General features: G+C 38.0%; 1 protein-coding gene across 2 annotated transcripts in view; it reads right to left on the reverse strand.

The window, feature by feature from the left end:
- Nucleotides 1-19,245, reverse strand: part of CRYBG3 (crystallin beta-gamma domain containing 3) — a 116,501-nt gene that overhangs the window by 25,143 nt on the left and 72,113 nt on the right. For both annotated transcript variants that reach the window (XR_014296798.1, XM_082655166.1), the window contains exons 16-17: nt 14,266-14,378; nt 9,522-9,648 (exon numbers count right to left, since the gene is read on the reverse strand). Coding sequence is in view for 1 of the 2 variants with exons in the window: in XM_082655166.1 (XP_082511292.1) it covers nt 9,522-9,648; nt 14,266-14,378 (240 nt within the window). In the remaining variant the exon portion in view is untranslated. The remainder of the gene's footprint in view (nt 1-9,521; nt 9,649-14,265; nt 14,379-19,245) is intronic.

Consider the following 19,245-nt stretch of genomic DNA (forward strand, 5'->3'; position numbering starts at 1 on the left):
GAAACCACCAGAACTTAATTACAATTTGAGCTCTGCAAATCTCTTGGCCTCAGTCCATGCTAACTTAGAAGACAGCCAACCATTTGGGGCCACAGGCTCTTCTTAGGTGTCAGCAGCAACAGGACATTCCTGCTGGGTGAAGTCTAAGCCATGCAAAGAGGATACAGCCTCTAAAAGGAGGCTGTGGTTAAGAAAGGAAAAGAATACTTAAACTGTATAAATGAAAAGAAAACTTATCACTCCATCAACGAAAATAATATTTTAAATGACAGTAATAGTAAGAACTAACATACATGACACTTAATATGTGCTGGGCATCATATATACATACACACACACAAACTATACAGAAGGGATTGTGAATGGATGGATATATATATGTATATATACATGTGTGTATATATACATATACATATATCCCGATTTTTTTAACCGAATTCATTTGGCAACAAAATCTGATCTGAATAAGTAGAAAACTATTTATAATATTTACCCAACTTGTGTAGCCATGATTATATTTTGCTACAGCAACAGAAATGTGTTTAATTATGGGGTGTTGCCCAGAACCTTTCTGGGGTTATTGTCTTATATGCTATCTATGAACCATATTACTGTTTAAAATATGAAAAATTCCAAATCCCAAAATACATTCATGTTAGGAATTGTAGAACTGTGTTCACTCCTTTAATCCATGCAACTTTCCTTTGACATGGGTACCATTATTATCCCCACTTTACAGATGAAGAATGAAGGCACAGGTCACACACAGTAAATAAAAGAGCTGGCATTTGAAACTAGACAGAATGGCCTCAGAGGCTGTGTTCTTAACCCCTCCACTATAGTTCTAAAATGTTCTAAGTAATTTTATCATGTAGAATATTTTTGATTGGCATGTGTGACATTATCTGAAGCAGTTGACTTCATGTTGCTCATCTGGGTAATATCTATGACCCCATTCTTACCTATCCCATCAACTTAGCAAGTGTGTCCACCATCTAAATTTGAAGCTCTGAGACCTGGGTACAGGTACTCTGCTAGAAGGATTGCATTTATATCAACACATCTTCAATATATATTGGATAAAATGTTTAAATCTAACTACTAATTTTTGACATTTCTTAAAACTATACAGACTTGAATGTGAACTTGAATAGTATTTAACAATGGGGGTGAATTAGTTTCCCTAATCACCAATTGCATGAGTTTGCAAGATGGTAAAGAGAATATATGTACTTTATACATTTTTTTCATTATTTTTTTTATCCATATAGCAAGTCTTTGAGGTGGAATGAAGTCTGTCAAATGGTCTTTTCCTAATTTTAAAGACGAAGCAAATATTGAATTATATTGGTTAGCTCAGTGTCAACATGAGACCAAGACTTCAATCTTTCACTCCAGGGAGTACATAAACTATAACTTGAAAGCACATAGTCAAAAGATTTTTGAAATGGAAATATGTTGGGGTCCTAGAAGCATGGTTTGTGTAATCACACAGAATATCTCTAGTTAGAGTCTGTGTTAGACTAAAAGCGGGGAGTTGGCGGGGGTGGAAGAGAGACCTCTGACAAAAACATAATGAAAGGGAACATCCCGTTCAAAGACCACATTTATTGGAGAAAAAGAGGCCATTCTGGAAGTGAGAACAGAGGTGAAAACTACTTGGAAAGTTTATTGACTATTAATACTAAAAACAAAGCATCTGATAAAATTTTGCCTTACTTCTCATTGCTTAGAAGAAAGAAGAAATTATTCAATTTAGCAAACATTTCTGAATTTTTCTTGCATGCCAGATAATTTGCCAAGTGCCTGGGATACTTAAACAAGTTCAAACGCTGAGATGGAAGGAAGCTCTTGAGCTCTGACCTCTAACAGGAAGTGTCCAAAACTTCCTTTCATGGTATACAAAGCCCTTCACGTTCTGATCTCCAAAGGGCTTTGCAGCCTCATCTGTCAGAGTAACAAAGTTACTATCATCTCTATTGCTTTTCAGCGCTTTACATCCTTATCTGCCTTAACCAGATCTTCACTCTTCCAGGTATTTCCAGTTGCCAAGTCCAGGGGAATTCTTTTGTCCCGTATCATCTGTCTCTGACATTTCCACCTTCCACTTTTTCCTGGCTCTTTCCCTTTGGGCAATAAACATGCTCATTTATTTACATACAAAAAAAAAAAAAAACATACAGACCTGTACATTAGCATTGTATAGTTCTTTGAGTTTCAAATCACTGCTTGTATGGAAAAGGTGTTGATATTACCTTAGGATAATGTTAGTTGGTTAGACTCTAAATATAACATGTTATTTTATTTTAAAAATATCTAGCAAACAGCCACTAAGACCAGCCGTATCTGTACAGCCCAACAATATCACTTCACCCTAATCTTTGCCAAGTGAACCATGGCTAAAAAACTAAGAACAACTAGACTGAATTCAAGGAAAGTAACCATAATGTGCACCTCAAATACCATTCCAATCCAGAGAAATACCAAACAGTGTGCTGGCAAAAACGTATCTGCAGTGATGAAAATCTAATAGAAGGCTCATAAATCTCTAATGAGACTCTAATCTGGAATCTTCTAAGTTTGGCCCATTTAAAACAAAATCACATAAATACTTTCAGTCTTATCAAATCTTGATGTTGCACAACAAATATGAATTCTTGTCTATGAGCTATTATAATATTATTGAGTGTTTTCATGTGCTAAAGGCTTCATATGCACTAGCTCATATAATCCTCATTTTATTCGATGAGAAAGTTGAGGCATAGAGTGGTCAGAAACATGCCCAGGGTCACTCAGCTAACAAGCAATGGTCTGTCAGACTCTCAAACCAAACTCTTCTCCAGTGAACTATAATGCCCCTCATAAGAGCCTCTTTCACTTGGCTTAGAAAATCAGTTTCATCACAGGCCTACCTTTCTAACTGGTCTTCTTCCTTTAAAAAAAAAGTTATAATACATTTCAAAAAAGAATAAATAATATCTAGACGATCATGTATCCAGCACCCAGAAGTAATACATTTGCATTTTACTATATTTATATCAAACTGTATAAACAAGTAAAATCATAACATGATACATAAGATGTATAACATAACATAACAACATAAGATGAATTTTAATTTTCCCCCCTCCCTAGAAGTAACCACTATGATGAAGTTGTGAATCTTTATACATCCTTTGTTTTTAAATTTCACAGAAATATATCTTACTGTAACATCCTTAGTAACACATGAACCTCAGTTAATATATTATATTTCCTTTTATGATTGTGCTGTACTATAGTTTGTTTCATCCATCAATGCTGCAACAAACATCCTTATTTTTCCCTCATAGCAACTGATACTCCTTCCACTAGCTTTGTACGAATAATCCCACTTCTCTGCCACTAAACTAAACTTTGGTGTTGTCAGATCTTCCAATGTTTGTATCTAAAGTAAGGTAATGCTACCTAATTACTATTTTATTGATAATTTGCATTTACTGGATCACTAGTGAAGTTTAACATCCTTTGTATGTTCTTAGCCATTTTCTCACATTTATGAACTGGCTATTCATAGCCTCTGCTGATTTTTAAAATAGGTTTTTCTTTTTTTTTTTCAATTGATTTGAAAGAGTTCTTTTTATATTCTATACATTAAACCTTTGTAGCTTATAAGGGCTGAAAATATATTCTCTAGTCTGTGGCTTGCTGTGGTAGGCTCAATAATTAATGTTCCCCCACCACCATCCAAAAAGAGGTCTGCATCCTAATCCTGGAACCTATGAATATGTTAGCTGATATAGTGGAAGGGACTTTGCAAATGTGATTAAGAGTTAAGAATCTAGGGCTTCTCTGGTGGCGCAGTGGTTGGGAGTCCGCCTGCTGATGCAGGTGACACGGGTTCGTGCCCCGGTCCAGGAAGATCCCACGTGCTGCGGAGCGGCTGGGCCCGTGAGCCATGGCCGCCGGGCCTGCGCGTCCGGAGCCTGTGCTCCGCAACGGGAGAGGCCGCAGCGGTGACAGGCCTGCGTATCGCACAAAAAAAAAAAAAAAAGAGTTAAGAATCTAGAGATGGGGATATTTGTCTGGATTATCCAGATAGACCTAATATAATCACATAGGTCCTTATAAGAGGGTCAGAGACAGAGGATAGAGAACAGAAATTGAAGTGATAAACTTTGAAGATGGAAGAGGGCCATGAGCCAAGGAATGCTGGGCACCTCTAGAAGTTGGAAAAGTTAAAGAATCAGATTCGCCCCTAGTGCCTCCCAGAAGGTATGCAGTCTTGCCGACCCCGTAATTTTACCCCAGTAAGACCTATTTTAGACTTCTGACCTCCAGAAATGTAAGATCATTTCTGTTGTTTTCAGCACTATTTTTTTTTTTTTTTTTGCGGTACACGGGCCTCTCACTGTTGTGGAGGACAGTAAGTTTAGTGAGCACTCGTCATCTCATATAGATACAAAATGAAATGGGAAAAAATTGTTTTCCTTGTGATGAGAACTCTTAGGATTTACTTTCTTAACAACTTTCATATATAACATATAGCAGTGTTAATTCTATTTATCATATTACAAGTTACATCTTTAGTATTTATTTATCTTATAACTAGAAGTCTGCATCTTTTGACTAACTGCCATCCAGTTCCCCCTCCGCCACCCCTCACCCCGTTAACCACAAATCTGACCTCTTTTTTTTTTGACCTCTTTTTCTATGAGTTTGTTTGTCTGTTTGTTTTTGAAGTATAATTGACCTACAACACCATGTTAGTTCCTGGTGCACAATACAGTAGTTCAATATTTCTATACATTTCAAAACAATCACCGTGAAGTCGAGTTGTCGTCTGTCACCTTACAAAGATATTACGTAATTACTAACTATATGCCCGGCACTGTACATTTCATTCAGGTTTGTTTTTCACATTTAGGTTGCCATTAATCCATCTGGAGTTTATTTTTGGTGTTTGGAATAAAGCAAGATTCAAATGGTATCTTTTTCCATGTAAAGGGCCAACTGTCTTTCATAATAGTCCCACTGAAATGCTATTTCTGTCACCTTCCAAATTCCATTATTCATGAAGGTCAGTTTCTATGCTCTCCTATCCCACTCTTCTATTGGTCTCTCTTTGCACCAATACTCACTACCTTAATTATTACTGATGAATAATGCAATATCTGTATTTGGTAGGACAAGTGATCCTGCCTATTGTTCTTAAAAATAATCTTGGCTAGTTTGAATCCCTATCTTTGCCAAATTAATTTTAGAAGGAGCTCATCATGTCTTACCACCACCCCTGCAAAAGACAAAAGATTCTGTAAGCATTCTGCCTGAAATTTTATTAATTTGGGGAAGACCAAAATATTTACAATATTGAGTCTTTTCATCTATAAAATCTCTCTCCATCTTTTATGTCCTTCAAGAAAGTTTTAACAATTTTCCTCATAAAGAACTTACTTGCATATGTTAGATTTATTTCTAAGTATCCTATATTTTAATTGCTACTTATCTTGTAATCAGCAACTTTTAAAGATTTCATATTAATCCTAATAACTTGTCTGTGGATATTCTTGACAATTTTGTTTCTTCCTTTATACCTTTTGTGGTTTTAATCTTATTAAAGTGCCTAGGACTCCAAAATAATGTTGAATAGAAGTGGTGATAGTAGAGACCATTGTCTTCTGCCTGAATTTAAAAGGAAATGCTTCAGGTATCTTACTTGGAAGTATGATGTTTACTGTAGGTTTTTGTTGGCCTTCATGTTCAAAATGTACACAGTTGTTACTGCTATTAACTATATATAAGTTCATCTGAAAATTTAAAAGTAACCAAACTCCCCTACACTTTATAAAGTCATTGCTTCCTTTCATCTGTGGCTGGATTTACAGTCATCTATTTATAGCTGCACCCCTCCCTTATTCATTACTCTTGCACGGAATGAATTATTGTCTTGCCAATTCTTATTCTACCTTTTAAGATCATTTATGTCATCACAGTCATAAATTTCATTTGAACTTTTTCTACAATCTCTTGTTACAATGTTTCTTTTGCTTTGCCTGCTTATAGCTACCAGGATTGGATTATACTTCAAAGGAGGCCAACTTCCATGCCAAGCCACCATGGAGACACTAAAGAAGTAATGAGAAGACTGCTGCTCCCATGGAAATGCAACAAAAGCAGGTTACCCCACACACTACTAGACCAATGCTTAAAAAACATTTTACTTAATGTTCCCAACTCACCTCTAGCCCCTCGCCAACTGTTCTGGGGACTGTTATTTGGCAAAACTTTATTGAAAGCTAACATACCATCTTATTCCCTCAGACCATGTGAGGCCTAAGACTGGACACATTGCTTTTCATGTCCAATTAGAAATATGCCCAGGATACTTATTCTGTTGAAGTGGAGGCTGTCAAAGATGTAAAAATACCTGTTCTAACAGTTTCTTTACAGATGAGTTAACTGAGGTCAAAATAAATTAGATGATTTGTACAAGGTCACACTAGTGAAAAGCAGAACTGTAAACTATGCTCGCAGCTCCTTTTGCTGTAAAATGACTGCAAATTATGCATCCATGGACCTCTAGAATGTAACATATGTCTGCACAGATAGAAATCAGCCTGGAGCAAACTGTCATTTGCAAGACATACTGATCTTGTATGAAGATGAAGTGTTAGGATTCCTCAATACTATACCATTATGACACGTTAGCACTAAAAGTCCCAGCATGTCTGGGAATGCCAACTACAAGCAACACCCTCATAATTCTGCAGTTTTAACTAATAAAAGCAAAAATAAAAAAATTTAGCTCATATATATGTAAAGTTAACTCAGCTGGACGTAACATTTCCCACAATGAATCCAGAATCACACTGGATTGTGGCATAGGCAGTAGTATTAACCAATCTATAGAAAAAGGCGTATCAGTTCCTAAGTGGTAACACAGTAGGGGGACAGGGGCTGTGAAAGTAATCAGAGAAGCAGGGTAGATACAGTGTGTCTAGAATTTTCCAAGGAAAGGAGACACAGAATTTGGAGAATACAAACAACTGGGGAGGTGGGGTGGTGGAGTCTCTTTTGTGGGGAATATTAGCCTAGGTAAACTACTCAAGACATCTACCTAATTTTATCCAAATATTAAAATGTCTGATGACTAATTCCATTTCCTGGGTTCTTCCAGAGAGGCAGAAAAATACCCAGGACAGAATTCTCAAGTATTCTAGTTACTAGAATCCACCTCCTACAAAATTACCAGGTTGGCCTTCTGGTTCACCTATCAATCTCCTAGGTCTGATCAACTCAGGGTTTCAGGGCCACCAGGGTGAAGCATGGTTGACTTCACCAAGGAAATGTTACCTGTTGAGGCTGCCTCCTGGTCAGCTTGCAGATCTTTACTGGGATGCCCAATGTCACCTCATATTCCTTCCATTTCACCACCAAACCTACTGCCTAAACATGGCTTCAACAAAGACCTTTCAGAGATTCAAAACATACCTGGTAAAGGCATTAAGAAAACTTATATGCTCTCCTTACATAAACTGAATACACTCTTTAATCAGTTATTGAAGTGAAAAGGCTATAGCTCTCAAATCCTTTCCAAGAGGCACCTTCATCGACACTGCCTGGATTCCACAGGACCAAACCAGGGACATGCAACTGCATAGTTCAACTTATGTAGAGATGTTTCTTTTCTCTGTCTGTATTTTTACTCCTAATTTTAACTATTTATTTTTGACTTCATGAATGTGGAAGAAATGTAACTCCTCAAACAAAAAGAGTAATACCATTCATTTGGAGCACCTAAGTATCTGTCTGCTAGTTTGACCACTAAACATTGCTAAAAAGTTCCCTTCCCAGTAAATGCAGACTTTCCCATGCCTTTTTCAGCCTTATCAATACTTGGAGAGACTGACCAAAACACATTTTTTTTTTTTTTTTTTAAATCCAATTTTCCTCCAATAGACAGGAAGCATCGTAGCCACTTAGTCTTTCCAAGTTGGTGTCTAAAGGCCACTAAGAGAGACCGAGCCTCTATTTTTATTCTTGTTCCTCAGCCAAGACTCTATTTTTACCCTGATACCAAGAATACTCTCTCCAGGAATGCCTTGAAATAAGACTACATTGCTGGGACTTCGCTGGTGGTCCAGTGGCAAAGAATGCTCCTTATAATGCAGGGGACACGGGTTCGATCCGTAGTCAGGGAACTAAGATCCCACATGCTGCGGGGCAACTAAGCCCATGAGCCACAACTACTGAGCTCATGCGCCTCAACTAGAGAGCCCACGTGCCGCAAACTACAGAGCCCATGAGCTCTGGAGCCTGTGCGCCACCACCAGAGAGAAGCCCGTGTGCCGCAACAAAGAGCCCGCCTGCCGCAACTAAGACCTGATGCAGCCAAAAATTTAAAAAATTAAAAATAAATAAATAATAAATCTTAAGAAAAAAAAAAGACTACATTGCTGAGGTTGGGATCGAAGATCCTGAGTATGATCATCACTCCTGGAGTCAGCTCTGGTTGAAAGATCTGACTGAGTCACTCCTGTCACCATGTTGGGCTTCTAGTCATCATTGTGTAAATCTCAGCTTTGACCAAATGCTCCTAGGGAATCATCATAACTAGACATCTTAAAAATATTCCAGATCCTTATTACTTCCTCTGCAAAGACACTACTAACTAGGGACCCGGAATGAATGTCCCAGAATAGCTATCCTGTTTTTCTCACACTTAAAATTCTGAGTAAATATGATAGAAAGGAGTAAAATTACTTACTCTATAAATGTAAGCCTCCAAGGTGACCCAGATAACTCTGCACACTCTAGGCAGAAAAGCCCTAGTTCCCCCAAAACAAGGTTTGAAATCAATACCAACGGTGTTCCGTGACTTAAAGTAACACTGCAAACCTAAGTAGCAGACAAGCTGTCATGTGACTTATCTAGCAGAATAATAAAATGATCAGGTTATTATTTTTATTAAGCAGCTCTACCAATTACAGTCACGATACTAACAGCTAATACTTATTGAGCGCTCACCATGTGCTAGGCATTTTACAAGCACCATCGCATTTAATATCGCAGTGGCCTTACAAAGTACTACTATCTTTTATAGATGAGGAAACTAAGTAACTTTGTCAATGTCACCCAAAGTCGTTAAAGTATTCATTTAAGCTCAGGGCTATATTACTCTACTTCCTAAATTTTGCATTCTGATGAAAAAAAAAAAAACAAAGAAAGAAGAAAAATATCAATCTTGGTAATTCCCTGGTGGTCCAGTGGTTAGGACTCAGTGCTTTCACTGCCGAGGGCCAGGGTTCAATCCCTGGTCAGGGAACTAAGATCCCACAAGCTGCGCGGTGCGGCAAAAAAAAAAAAAATCAATCTTTCATTAGTTGGATTTCATGAGTGAATCTCAATTTTACAATCTTCAAGCAAGTTACTTAAATTTTTATATTTTCCCTGTATTATTTCTTCCAACTTCATGTTATCATTCATGGTAATTAAACTGGACAAGAAAAAGTCTTATAAATATGCATCAGCGAAGTACTTACATAGTCAATGGGCTTGAGGGATTTGACTCTAGATGTTGGGCAGCCACAGGAAGTAAGGTCAGCATACAGCCCTTCTTCTAACACACACTGATGATTAGAAATGTCCTCTTGGTAATACAGGAGCCAGCTGAAAAAACAAGCAGAGAAACATTCAGTCAAAGTGCATCAGTTGGCAGTTTGACTCGTCATCATGCAGTGGGAGCCAGGGTAGGAGTAGGACATAAAACTCCTGGTGCTGGTCAGCAGCGAATACCCAGAGTCGGTTTGGAAAAAAAAAAAAAAAAAAGCTACTACTATCACCTATTGACTGCTTACCATGTGCCAGACTAGGTACCCTGCATGCATTATTTCACCGCATACTCATTACTTTATGAGGTAGAAACAAGTGAGGTAGAAAAGTTAGGTGATTTGCCCAAGATTCCCCCAACTATTAAATAAATTTGAAATAAAACATCTGCTGTAAGCTAAAGACATTAACTTCATTCAGTGCTTTCAAGTATAAAAACCTGGGATCAAATTATAGTAATTATTAAGTACTTTAACAGATTAGAAATTCCTTTTGAGGAAAACAAAAATTTGTATCCTTATTTAATGATGAGTTTGCTTTCAGTCTAGGTTGAGTTAGAAGCTAGACTCCAAAAATCACACAACAGTATTTAAAACCTGTCACCTGCATAGCTGATAGCAAGCGGAGATTTTTAAAAAGAAATGAACCCTTTAGAATCTTCCATAGCAAATTATCTTCAATATAGCACTCATCAAAAGCTTGGCTAAGACATGCCATTTTGGAAAGAAGGGGCACAAGGGAGAAATTAATTGACCGTTACTACTTTAGCTTTGGTGTGTTTAAGTTCTAGCTCTATATCTTAAGATCACCAGAACCATGCTCTAGCTATACAAGGTTAACTTTAGATAACCACAGAAATGCTCTGTGACAAAATTTACTGCCACGTCTCCTACGTAACAAGCATTTTATAGCCAATATTTCCGAAAGGTTTTTCAATGTGCTGGGCATGCAGCTAAGCCCTTACGTGCATTATTTATTTAGTCCTTATAAGAATCCTTTGAGGTAAGTACTGTTATTAGCCCACATTTACACAGGAGGAAACTGAGGTTCAGAGAAATGGTCCAATTTGCTTGAGATTACATAGTGGTGAACTGGGCTCAAATCCTCATCTCTGAAGCATCCCCGGTACTTAAACAATCACCATGGTTCCTGTATTCTTTTATTAAAACTACAGTTTAATAAATTACACATAAATCTAAATAAAATATGTAAATAAAATGTACATTTTGTATGTAGTTGGCCCTCTGTATCTACAGGTTTCCTACCTGCAGATACAGAGGCCCGACTGTCGTCAGCCACTTTATATAAGGGCCTTGAGCATCCACGGATTTTGGTATATGTGGGGACTCCTGGAAACAATCCCTCACAGATATCAAGGGACAACTGTGTATATAAATTATACATATATATACACACACACATTATACTGAAAAATATGTATAAATTTTATATATATATATATTTATTTATAAGTAAATAACATATACATTTCCTACATGAAGCAACACATATGACTAATTTGTCCTAGACTTCAGTGTCTAGGACAAAAACATTCCCCTCCAAAAAAAACTTCAGTGCTTCCTTTTATCAGAAAATTTAAACTATATCTTGCAAAATACTTTCTTTTTTCTTAGAGAAGAAAACTCAAATACTAGGAACAAGACTATCTCAGGCCCTTGATATACATATTTCTCACTAAGTTGCAGATCATCTATTTAACTAACCGTGTCCTACTTTATGTGTTTTCACATTGTAAAACTTTCATATCCTTCTTGGAAGTAAGTATAAGAACAGTAACAGATACAGAGAGGTTCAAAGTAGTAAGAGTTATAGGAAATCAGAAAGGGAAAAGACTGTTTTATTTAGGGTTAATTAAGAAGGTTAACAGAGGGAATGAGGATGGACTGAACCTTAAAAACATATATGCAGATTAGTATTAAGCAGGGTTCACGAACTTACGTACCTGCAGGAGGTCAGGCACGTAATATAAATGACTAGTGTACCAGATGAAAAAAAATGGGCAGGGCTTCTCTGGTGGCGCAGTGGTTGAGAGTCCGCCTGTCGATGCGGGGGACACGGGTTTGTGCCCCGGTCCGGGAGGATCCCGCATGCCGCGGAGCGGCTGGGCCTGCGCGTCCGGAGCCTGTGCTCCGCAACGGGAGAGGCCACGACAGTGAGAGGCCCGAGTACCGCAAAAAAAAAAAAAAACAAAAAAAAACAACTTGGCAATATATCCTATGGTACACTGGGGAGCACTTATGCCTCTACTCAACACCAGCTAATTATCACCAAACGTGAATGTTTCCCCAGAGTTTCCAAATCTTCTGATTTTTAAAGGGATGGTGAAAAACAGGTTCTTCTGAAAAATATTCTAAACTTAAGTATTGATACAAAAAACTACTTCTTTTTTTTTTTTTTTTTGCGGTACGCGGGCCTCTCACTGCTGTGGCCTCTCCCGTTGCGGAGCACAGGCTCCGGAGGCACAGGCTCAGCGGCCATGGCTCATGGGCCCCGCTGCTCCGCGGCACGTGGGATCTTCCCGGACCGGGGCACGAACCCGCGTCCCCTGCATCGGCAGGCGGACTCTCAACCACTGCGCCACCAGGGAAGCCCCCAAAAAACTTTTTAAACAGTGTGTAGGCCAACCAAATAACACCTGCTAGATTTACCTGAAACCTACCACGTTTGATACAGAGCTGGGGTTAGCAAACTACAGCATGTAGGCCACATCCACATCATAGCCAGTTTTCCAACAGTTCACAAGCTAAGACTGATTTTTGCATTTTTAAATGGTTTTAAAAAATTAAAAGAAGATTTTGTGATATGCAAATATTATATACAATTCAAATCTCAACATTCATGAACAGAGTTTCACTGGAACACAGCGATGCTCATTCGTTTATGTATTGCCTATGGCTGCTTTGGTGCTACAGTGGCACTGCTGAGTAGCTGGGACAAAGCCTGTATGGCCCACAAAACTGAAAATATCTACTACCTGGCCCTTTGCAGAAAATGTCTGCTGACCCCTGGTACAGATGGTAAGGAGGAAAACACATAGCTGAGGAAATGCCCAAAGACAGGAGGAAAGGAGGATAGTACAAGGATAAAATGGAGTATGGATATGGAAAATGAGACTCATCGATGGTAAATCCTGGAAAAGGAAGAGTTTGAACTTGATCTGACTGGTATTAGAGAATGAGTGGGATTTAAAGAGTAGTAAAATATTAAGCTGGACTTTGGGACAAATAACTGGGCTATGATTGGTTTGTGGTAAACACTGGAAATAAGATGACACTGGGGGACTTCCCTTGTGGCGCAGTGGTTAAGAATCTGCCTGCCAATTCAGGGGACAAGGGTTCAAGCCCTGGTCCAGGAAGATCCCACGTGCCGCGGAGCAACTAAGCCCGTGCGCCACAACTACTGAGCCTGTGCTCTAGAGCCCATGAGCACAACTACTGAAGTCCGTGTGCCACAACTACTGAATCCTGCATGCCTAGAGCCTGTGCTCCGCAACAGGAGAAGCCACTCCAATGAGAAGCCCGCGCACCACAACAAAGAGTAGCCCCCGCTTGCCACAACTAGAGAAAGCCCGCACACAGCAACGAAGACCCAATGCAGCCAAAAAATTAATTAATTAATTAAAAAACAAAAAGATGACACTGGAGTGTGGCTCATTAGGGGACTGAAATTCCTCAAGTGCAAGATAGGACCCCTCTACTAGTTCAAGAGAAACGGAGGAGAACGGATGAATCCAATATATTTTGAAGGGAGAAGAGAGACTTTGATGAGTTATTAGGTAGATACTTGACATACAGAGATGCCACTGTAAAGATACATACACTTAAAAGTGGCTAAAATGATAAATTTCATGTTATACATATTGTACCACAATAAAAAATGATACATAGAATATATGTCCTAGAGGGGTGGAATAGGGAGGGTGGGAGGGAGGGAGACGCAAGAGGGAGGAGATAGGGGAACATGTGTATATGTATAACTTATTCACTTTGTTATAAAGCGGAAACTAGCACACCATTGTAAAGCAATTATACTCCAATAAAGATGTTAAAAAAAAAGGAATATATGTTAGAATATAAGTTGAGAATCACATACAGTCTCATATACATGTGAGAAAGGTCCAGTACGTTGCTACAGTTGGAAGAACACAGGAAAAAAAACAAAAAACAAAACGGCCCAACAATCCTGGCTCTGACATTTGGTGTGTGACCTTGGGAAACTAACTCTGAATCAGGGCTCCTCATCTGTGAAATGGGGACAATGAATACTTTAAACAAACAAAAAGTTTTTTATTTTTTTTTTTAAATTTAGGAATAATATGTCTTATCTGGACAAAAATGCTAATTTTTATAGCATTCTATTATACTACACAGTAAACACACAATATAAACATTCAAAACATTTAGGAAATAATCTAAGATAACAATGAGAAAAAAAAACCCCACCACAAATGCTCCCAATGTTGGCTAATCAGCATTCTATTTCACAGTAGCTTGTAATACAAGCTGGGCAAAGATCATATAGGCAAATTAGCAGTTGACTAATGATTAAATATGTTTATTTCACTGTATACGCAAAAAATAAAGTTAAATCTCTGCAAATTTAAAAGCAATTTAGTTATGTAAACAACAGCAGAAATCATTCCGTAAGCATACTTACCAACCCCGAAGAACTTTAAAAGAACATGGCGTGAATGGTGAAGTCAAATCCGAAATTTCTTTGGTAAAATCTATACATTCACCTTGGAACCCTGGTTTACTGAATGCTTTGAGCTATAAGAGCAACAACACAACAATGAAACAGAAAACAGTTGCTTGACATCATCACAAAGCAAATGAAAACCTTCCATTTCATGTACTTACAAGAATTCAGCAAAATACTCGACTCGTGTTTTATTTATTAACAAGGAATCCATGTTAAGGATGACATTCTCCTTAAACTCAATTTTTTCCCCCTTACGTACTTGCCAGAAGTGTCAAGATTTATTTATCATTTCCATCCATCTCTTGCATCAGATGCTGGGCACAGAGGCCTGGAAAATAATTCTACCTATAAGAGTAAATCAGAGTCCCTCCTCTACTAAAATGTGGTCCTTGCCCATTGTATCAAGCAATTATTATCCCCTATGGTGAGACTACATGTGTAAAATAAGAAGCAATTTAGTGCTAAACACGAAGGCGGTTTGGAGTGGTATGAGGTGTGGTGGCTATGCCTTTTCTCTCCCCAAGCCTTCTTGATCCACAGTTAATAAAAGGGAGACGGAGAAAGCACAAGCGCATGCTCGTAAGAGAGCATGAGGGTGACTGTGAGACCACAGGAGCAGATGGCAGAGAAGACAATAATGATGGGATCAGTGGAAGATTTATGGTGAAGAAAGATGTCTGTGCCATATATTTCAGCTTACAGGTTCCAGTTTACTGAAGAGCACCTTAAATGCACAGCTTACAGCTTTATATAAGTACGTTTCTGCTTTAGTCCTTCTTGTCAAGGAAAATTCATGAAGTCTCAACTCTAATTCCCTTTAGACCAGAGATATAATAATCTGCAACACTAGTGGCCTTGGATCTCCAATAAGTAAGAAAAAATGAATGAGGCCTATAAATATTTCATGATACAGTGGAGCCTTGACATAACATGGCCCACAGATCCACCCGGCCCCAAGAGGCCTGCGTCGTAGCTGAGAGCGCATCATGATCATCTACAGCACTGCCCTCTCTCCCGCCACGGCTGTCCTGGAGAACAAGGCTTCTTTGAGCAGCTGAAGTTCAGCTTCATTGTCCCAAGGGTCCTCTTAGAGACGGGTGGTCTCTGAGTTCTGAGGAATTGTTTCTTAGCTAGCTCATTCTGCTCTGACCTTGCTAGGTCTGATATCAAAGCGAAGCCAAAACCAGAAAGCCGAGAGAACCCATTCCCCCCGACCAACCGGGGCTTGCACAGTACGATTTCCTAATGTGAAACGAGGCTCTATTTGGAGCAAACACCAAGGGACTCCCTGCCTTAAGGAAGCGTGATCCATCAAGTTCCTACATCATGGTCCTTTGGTGGATACAGGGGATAGAAAGAAAACGCAAGTCCAAAACAATACAAACCTCTGGAACGACTGATTCCCTGTATAAGAACAATTCTACATGTCCAGGCAAACTGCCCTGGATTCCTTGATAAGAGCATATATTTTAGTTAGTGGTTTTTCATACTATGTTTTTTAACTTAAAGGTTTATAAAACATGAGGCTAAAAAGTAAATCACATTTAACTCCCAAAAATGTGGAGTAATTTCTCCTACAGGCAAATATTATCTTTATTCACAATAAGGATCAGAAACAGCACATGAGAACAGAGATCACGGTTGTCTGATTCACTACGTGTATTCCCAGTTTGTTGAATTAATTATATTCATATTGCTGAGCCTAAGATTTACACTTCAGTATTTCATCATGAAGTCGTGAAATGTCAAATCCTGGACAACTGACGATGCAAGCTAATCATATTGCAGTTGATGTAGTAACAGCCACCTCTACTTTTTAGTCTCAGTTGTCACACTCAGAAGCATTAAAATTCACACACATACACACACTCACTCTGCCATGAAGTACTGTTTTGATTTGATGATTTAAAATACTCTTAACCCAAATTTTAAAAAAAGGACTTAATACTGACCTGAGTTTATTTTTACCCCCCAAATGAGATATGGTATTGATACACAGTTCACTCAGGATTTGTCCAACCCCAGAAAAGTAACCCCTCATTCTGAGTACCTTACAAATGCCTCAGAACAGAATAATTCTCATAATAATGTTCTGAGGATGGACCACCCGAAACCAACTCTGCACTTTCTAATTATAATAATGAATCTGTGGTTTCTACCCTTGGTGAAATTAAGTGGCAGTACCTTGGTGAGAATAAGTCCTGTGAAAAGCTAGCTGGATGACTCACTACTTTGGTTTCCTTTCCAGGTTAATGGAGAATAAATTAACAACTTGGCTTAGAACACAGATGAATAGTCAGTTGAACAAGAAATGAGTTTATTTCGAACTATGCCCATTCCTCCGTGCCATGTGAGCATGGCTTAATCCCTACCAGCACCAAATGGAACTGTATGGAAGAAGAAAAAAACAACAACAGTGTATCACTGGTTTCCAAGGTGCCTTTTCACATATCTATCTTTTATCTTCTTTAGAACTACCCTTTGAAGCAGATATTATCACCTCTTTATGATGAAAATTTTGTAGAGATCCTTTGTTTACTATGTACTTTTCATTTACGATATATAGAAATAGATGTAATAGTTCTTCAATATGACAAACTAAAACCTCAAGAACTTAATTACTGAACAACAGTTGTGCTTTCTCAATTTATTCCACAATATCAGAATAATTTTTGAACGCAATTTTATTTATTCCAATGCTAAAATAATTTCTCTGAGAAACATTCTATCCTGTCTAAACAAGACTTTCTGCAGCCCTTTGGACTTCCTTCAAATAAATGTACTGATTGTTAAACAAAGAACAGTTTTGTTTCCACTCTTCCATTACATCACATTGTCTCATAATGCAGTGCTATCTAGTTTTCACATTCATTACATATTCAATAATAATCTTACTTCCCTGTTTACTCATAGAAGGCTTTCTTTACTTAGATAAGTACTACTTCCCGAATATTTCTGGTCTCTGGATTCTATAAAAATGATCTGGTCGTAGTACCAAAAAAATGTTTTCCTCTACTGCTCTTGAATCTTACTGATATTTGACTAAAACTATTGTTTACTTCTCCTCCATACATGATAACAGTAACCACCACTGTTAAAGATCCTGTGATCGCTCTAAAATTCAATTTGGCCAAATTATCCAATAGAAGAAAATATTCAGTTGCTTTTTCTCAGCTAGAATCATGTATAAAATGGAACAGAGGGCTCAGTACTTAAAGAAATCCAAACTTCTAATTATATTTGCAAATGGACTTTTAAAAGATTCCAGGAAAGAAAGGTCCTTGGTTGGGTCAAAGTGGGGAACTGGTTAGAATTTCTAGAGAATGGATGCCTGACTACAGCCTCTCTAGAAACGAAACTCACTTTTATGAGATTTAATCTAGTGAGATTTCTGATACTCAGGACTTGCTAAAAGAGAGAGATGAGGACATTCTGGACATAATCCACATTCTGTTTGTTTTGTTTGGGAAAAAAATAAAAACAAAAATAAAATGCCAGCTGCTATGAAGAACTCTATAATGGTCCTGTCACTGTATCAAATATTGTGAGTTGGCAATCAGACTTGGTGATCAATCTTCAGCCACGGGAAAAAATAATCTTCTCAATAAAAGGTGATGTTCTGTGTCCCAAAAAAGACATATATCATCATAATATGCTTACACATCAGCAATAATATTTTTATTAGCATAACTCTCATGCTATATATTAATTTCTACACACATATATCTTCTGGCTTTTCCCTTAAGTGGCTTGAGGTTTCCTTTCAAATCACCAGCAGACAAGAATTCCCTCTCTCACTTGAACTTGAGATGTAACTTCCTCCTTGTACCTTAGATAGGGAAATTACCCCAAATGAACACGGCTTCTGCATCGTCAACCTATCACAACTACTTGCGAAGGAGAAAATACCTTCTACTTACTGAATGGAACCAGACTATCAGCCAAGATCTGTTTGTTTTCATTTGGGTAAATGAAAACAAGCACAACTTTCTGAATATTTGGTCCAATGGAAATAATAAGGGCTTCGATACTGGGTAAACTAAGGAGGCTTTGTCTGCATGTTACCAAATATCCAGCTGTCATACACTAGTCAGAGACCTTTATTTCACAAGGCAATGGCTGAGCTATACTGAGAAAATTAAACAGGGCCAATTTCACTGGGTGTTTGCTGCTGCTTACTTTCTCTTCAAGTTGGGCTGTAAATCCTCTGAGCAATCTGCCCCAAACAAGGAAGTTCATAAGAAAGAACAGGGATGTAGGAGGGGGAGAAACAGAGCTTAAAAGAATGTGATTTTTTTATCTGCACTTAAAACTCAGAGAATGTGCAGTTTGGAATTATCCTGGTTTACCTCTTTATCTACTCAGGTTGTGTTGATGCATGTGAAAAAGTGCTTTGAAAGTCCACAGTCAGAGTTTTCTAAGATTCAAAATAAAGAGCTGGCAGGAAGTGTCTCCAGAACAGCAACTGAGTTATATTCAGAGAGGAAATGTTCCCAATAGGCCTGAGCTAATCGGAAAATAATAAAACCTGGAAGCATTGTGAACAGAATCACAGTTAAACTAAGCTGATTTGAAATATATAAACACTGACATGAACACGAAAAACATACACACTCAGAGAAAAAGATTCAGCCTTATGTAAAACTAGCAAATGTCAAATATTAAAAATTAATCATTGTATTTGGTTTTCTGAAGAAATTTTTCTAAATTGGTTATTTAAAATGAGACAGAGGAAGCACTGTAACTCATCCCCTTTCTTTTGTGGTTGTACCGCTCATATCATGATATGTCTTTCTTTGACGTAAAATCTTGGAATTAGATACTGAAGAAAATGCCTCTTTTGCTACTTCTAGCTGTGTGAAATTCTAAATTCTAAATCTTTGCTTTCTCATTAATAAATGGGAATAAATCCTGACCTCACAGAGTTATCTTAAA

Source organism: Grampus griseus (genome assembly GCF_964374135.1).
Source record: "Grampus griseus genome assembly, chromosome: 5".
NCBI classification, from domain to species: domain Eukaryota; kingdom Metazoa; phylum Chordata; class Mammalia; order Artiodactyla; family Delphinidae; genus Grampus; species Grampus griseus.